Source organism: Rana temporaria, chromosome 9 (assembly GCF_905171775.1).
Source record: "Rana temporaria chromosome 9, aRanTem1.1, whole genome shotgun sequence".
Lineage (NCBI taxonomy): Eukaryota > Metazoa > Chordata > Amphibia > Anura > Ranidae > Rana > Rana temporaria.
The window spans coordinates 71,159,030-71,164,612 of NC_053497.1; the positions used below are offsets into that span (position 1 = coordinate 71,159,030).

Genomic DNA, 5,583 nt, shown 5'->3' on the forward strand with positions numbered 1-5,583 from the left:
CACTCCTAGACTGCACAAGTTAGGAGCAGAGAGCCGCAAAGAGAATGTCAGACTTCAAGTAATACAGATTACAATCGATCAGTAAAAATGCCAAAAGAATTAAATAAAAATATATATAACCTAAAATATATTTGGCACTTATACTATGGAAGAACATATTTCTACCATACATTTACAGGCACCTACTAAAGTCTAGTCCATTGGCAGATTCCCTTTATCGCTCTGCAACTAGTTAACAATTTTTGATTCATTAGATAAGTAATTTCTTATTTTATTACAAAAATGATCATCCACAATGACGGGCAAAGCTTTGCTCCACAAAGTGACAAATTTAACCCTTTTTACTGGGAATAAAAAATAAAAATAATTACTTTTTTTTTTTTTTTTAGCAGTAAAATTGGTTAAATTCACACACAGTATTATTACAATCTAAACCCACTTTGAACACTTTATACCCATTTTAAATACAGAAAAACCCCCGACATATCTATTATATAATATATAAACATCATTCTGTCTATTGTTTAGCAGCTAATAAGTTGTGGCAGATCAGGATCTATCGTTTGTTGAATCGACTGTTTTTCAGGGGATATATTGGCAGAACTGCTCTCTTTTTTGCCGTCTTTAATCTTTAGGTTGTTTAGGCTTTTACCGGTGATTACCGAGATGGTAGTTTCTTCTTCTAAGAATTTTACTGTAGGGCCAGTGGAGAAATGAGATTGAAGTATTCGACCATCTGTGAGTATAATGTAACTATCTACTATGGCATTTTGAGGGTGCACCTGCTTGCAGAAAAACCCATGCAATAACAAGAGGAATTCCTTCTTTAAGCTTTTGTGCATATATCCATAGATATAGGGATGGATGCAACACTGTAGGAAAAAGAGAACAAGCACTATAGATGCTACCCATTTAGGGATAATAGTACTGGCACAGGAGGAGACAATGCTCAGGACGCTATAGGGACCCATACTGATTATGTAGGAGGACAAGATAGCAAAGATAACCTTGGCTGCTTTGCAATGGTAGAGCGGTCTGTGATGACTTGTTTTGTCAAGCGCATTTAGCGTAGAAGATCTTGTCCCATCAGATCTGTCACATCCATTTGCCTGAACTGGATGAACTAACGCGTTTTGCCTCCTGGCTGCTCGGAACACCATCCCATAGCACGCCAACATAATGCTCACTGGTAAGATAAAAGAAAATAAGGCGCTGAGGAGGGTGTAGGAATAACTTGAAGCCCAGAGTACTTTGCAGTAGTGGTTTTGAAGATCAAATTCAACTTTACCCCATCCGTAAAGAGGAGGGGTGCTCTGGAGGACGCTGAGAATCCATGTGAAAAAGATGAGCAGACTCCCCCTTTTTGGGGTCATCTTGGCAGGGTAGGATAACGGATGGATGATGGCCAGGTATTTATCGATGGACACTACCGTGATGGTGTTGACTCCGGCAAAAGCAAAGAGGTGCATGAGCACCACCACGGCACCACAGAGGCCATGTTCCAAAGGCCATATATCCGGGAGGGAGGTAACAATGACACAAGGCATCACCAGAATGGTCTGTAAAAGATCGGCAACCAACAGATTGAAAATAAAGCGGTTTGCAACCTGAAGCAGCTGTGGCTTGCGGTGAAAAACCACCAGCAGCATAATGTTCCCAAAGAGAGACAGGCAAAGGAGAGAAATAATGAGGGCAATCCTGAGTACGGTGTCGGGCATAGAGGGTGATCCTTGATCTACTGAGAAATGACTTTGGTTCTCGGTGGTCCTGCGGTCACCCAGCCTCTGCATGGTGAACCCCGAGCCCCTTATCACACCTCCATCCAGAGTGGGGGCAGATAGCTGTTATCAGCTGTGCTGAATGATGTTGGGACTTGTATTATTTCATCACTACATGATGCATCACACTCACAGAAAGAGTTCTGTATGTGCTCTGTACATCCATTTTCCTCCTTCTGCATCAGGACCGATAGCAGCACATAGACCGAGACTTCACATCATGCCGTATTCCATGATTTTTACTTCTTCTCCTAGGAGGCCTATGTAGGAAATACAGACAACAATTTCTAAGGACAGAAAATTTGTTTTTGTTTTTTTTGTTTTTTTATATATATATATACATGCACAATTTAATGAATAATGTTCAAATTATTGATACAAATATGTGCCTCTCCTTATTCATATAAACACTAATCTAATTGATAATATAGCAAGGGACACTTGTCCAGCATGCATTGCTAATAATGAAGGAGGTAAAAAACAAATGAGCAAGGGTCTTTTTACCTGTTGATGTGCATTGTCTTATCCCCTGTAGTCCTGAGGAAGGTGATAGAATGATAGATGTGTCTCCATGCCCCCTCCCCGTTGTGTCTATTTCTGTGATTTGGGTAGCTCAGTGCAGCTGGAGAGGAATCAGCCCCTCTCTCTCTCTATTTCTCTCCCTCCTCCTCCTCTCTCCTGTCTTTCCAGCCCTCCCCCCCCCAAATGCTCCTTTTGCTCACAAGCTATGGAGATGCTTATGTTGAGCAAGCAGAGGGAGCTCTACCGACACGGCGCTGGAACACTCATTCTTACAGAAGCAGCAGATTGCTGCATTAAAACATTTTACATATTTTCTTCTCTAATGACTTTCGTATTTTAAATAATGAAGTTGGCAGGGTTCCCTCAACCCCGCGCGGTTATCATTGTACATTGCAGATTTGTTTAAATACTACGTCTCAGGCCTTAGCAGACAGCGCAAATGTGTGTTTAGATCCGATGAAATATGACACGTTTTTACAAAATGTGCCCGAGATGACACCATGACTAACTGCGAGCAACGCTTTACATTTCAACTGACACTGGCAAGCAAATAACTCATCTTGCAGATTGCCATTAAGTTTACCAGTAATACAATAAAGAGTCGTTTGCATTGTCAGCGCAGTCTCTGCTTTCATTTCATCTTCTCGCGGATGCCAACAAGCCCACGGATTATTAGCGCACGTCAATCTTCGCAACTGCCTGAGAAAAGCGCAGTTTTGTCCATTAAGGGCTACGAAGGGATGTCGCAGACTTATTCAATAAGGCAGCCAGCAGTTTGTAACGTACAGTAACCTGCTGCTACCCAACCAAATTCATGTTTCACTGTTTCGACTTTGATAAACTGAAATCCAATTGGTTTGAAATTTGCAAATTTAGATATGCTCTAAGTGCTGGTTCACACAGGGGCAACACGACTCTGGGCGTGATATTGCGAGGCGACTTCAGCGTGACTTGGGGCGACTTACAAGGCGACTTCAAGTCGCCTCCAGGACAGGCGACTTTGTCAGTGGCCAATCAAACAGTAATCAGCTCTGTGGGAGCGAGGGGTTTGCCTGAGAACTAGTTTCTCTTCCTAAGAAAAAGTGATAAATCAGCGCTTAGGTAAGCCAGACAACAAACAAATGTGGTCGTCAGTATAATCTATATATATATGTCAATATATAGACCAGCAAAATGTGTGTATATATAATACAATGTATAGGCTATGCACAAAATAAACTAAAGTGACTAAAGTGCATCAGTATAATAAAAAATGTCCATCAACATAATTAAATCATCAAATAATAATAATAAAGTGTCCAGTGCAACAATGGTGTGTACCACCAAAGAAATGTACTAAATGGCAGCTATATGATATAAGATCCAGATTGAATTCAATAAATAAACACAAAGGCCCAGATTCACAAAGAGTTACGCCGGCGTATCAGTAGATACGCCGACGTAACTCCGAATCTAAGCCCGTCGTATGTTTAAATGTATTCTCAAACTGAGATACACTTAAACATGCCTAAGATACGACGGCCTGCGCCGTCGTATCTTAGGGTGCAATATTTACGCTGGCCGCTAGGTGGCGCTTCCATTGCGGTCGGCGTAGAGTATGCAAATTAGTCGTTACGCCGATTCACGAACGTACGCTTGCAGTACATTTACGCCGTTTCCGTAAGAGATACGCAGCGTAAAGATAAACATGCCCCCTAGGTGGCGTATCCAATGTTAAGTATGGCCGTCGTTCCCGCATCGCAATTTAAAAATTTTACGTCGTTTGCGTAAGTCGTCCGTGAATGGGGCTGGACGCCATTTACGTTCACGTCGAAACCAATGATGTCCTTGCGACGTCATTTAGCGCAATGCACGTCGGGAAATTTTAGGGATGGCGCATGCGCAGTACGTTCGGTGCAGGAACGCGCCTAATTTAAATGATCCTTGCCCCCTACCCGGATCATTTGAATTAGGCGGGCTTGCGCCGGGGGATTTACGCTACGCCGCCGCAACTTTACAGGCAAGTGCTTTGTGAATCAAGCACTTGCCTGTAAAACTTGCGGTGGTGTAACGTAAATGTCATACGTTACGCCACCGCAGTTTTGCGCGAGTCTACGTGAATCTGGCCCAAAATAGGTAAGTTCTTGAAAATGACTCCACGTGACATAGGTGCTCTCAGTGGCAAAGGTGACTTCTGTGACCCCTCTTGTGTCCCCGCTTACCAGATCCTAGAACCCCTAAAGGGGTATCAGGCACATCGAGTATAGTTCTGGCTTGTCCACCCAGGGTGTCCTTGTGTCCAAACTGAAGCGGTCACTCCTGCGCTCATACAGGTATTCAAAAAATAGCAGTGCAGTCTCTGCTTTCATTTCATCTTCTCGTGGATGCCAACAAGCCCACGGATTATTAGCGCACGTCAATCTTCGCAACTGCCTGAGAAAAGTGCAGTTTTGTCCATTAAGGGCTACGAAGAGATGTCACAGACTTATTCAATAGGGCAGACAGCAGTGTGTAAAGTACAGTAACCTGCTGCTACCCAACCAAATTTGTGTTTCACTGTTTCGACTTTGATCAACTGAAATCCAATTGGTTTGAAATTTGCTAATTTAGATATGCTGTTAGTGCCGGTTCACACAGGGGCAACACGACTCGGGCGCGACTTTGAGAGGCGACTTCAGCATGACTTGGGGCGACTTACAAGGCGACTTTAAGTCGCCTCCAGGACAGGTGACTTTGCCAGTGGCCAATCAAACAGAAATCGGCTCTGTGGGAGGGAGGGGTTTGCCTAAAAATAATAGTTTCTCTTCCTGTATTGTTGCTTTAGTTAAGACAATGGATCCGACTTTGGAGGCAACTTCCATTGAAATCAATGGGTACAAGTTGCCTAGAAGTCACCTTGAAGTAGTACAGGAACCTTTTCTGAAGTCGGAGCGACTTCAGTAGTGTGCATTAAGACGGCTCTCATTCACTTAAATGTAATATGTCATGTCGCGCGACTTGGGGCGACACAAGTCGCCCCCCAGTGCACGGTAGTGTGAACCGGCTCGAATGTTCTGCTGTATTAAATACTTGCAGTTTGGGAAACGTATAGCAATAAAATAGATACAGAAATAGAAGTGTTTAATACATTAGTTTATTTTTTTATCAATTAACAAAATGAAATATAAATAAATTGAAGAGAAATCCAAATCAAATCAATACTTGGTGTGACCACCCTTTGCCTTCAAACCAGGAACTCTGCAGGTAGGTTGTTCCAAACATCTTGGATAACTAACCTCAGCTCTTCTGTGGATGTAGGCTGCCA

The 5,583-nt window shown here is 42.8% G+C and overlaps 1 protein-coding gene across 1 annotated transcript; it reads right to left on the reverse strand.

The window, feature by feature from the left end:
• Positions 1–255: 255 nt before the first annotated feature.
• Positions 256–2,437, reverse strand: GPR101 (G protein-coupled receptor 101). Its single transcript, XM_040323763.1, has 2 exons — positions 2,283–2,437; positions 256–2,038 (listed from the first exon to the last, which is right to left on the reverse strand). Exon 2 carries the CDS (start codon positions 1,788–1,790, stop codon positions 525–527), a length of 1,266 nt encoding a protein of 421 aa, XP_040179697.1. The 5' UTR covers positions 1,791–2,038; positions 2,283–2,437; the 3' UTR covers positions 256–524.
• Positions 2,438–5,583: the final 3,146 nt, after the last annotated feature.

Coding starts and splice junctions, on each gene's coding strand:
- GPR101 (XM_040323763.1), bottom strand. CDS start 1,790: ATGCAGAGGCTGGGTGACCGCAGGACCACCGAGAACCAAAGTCATTTC.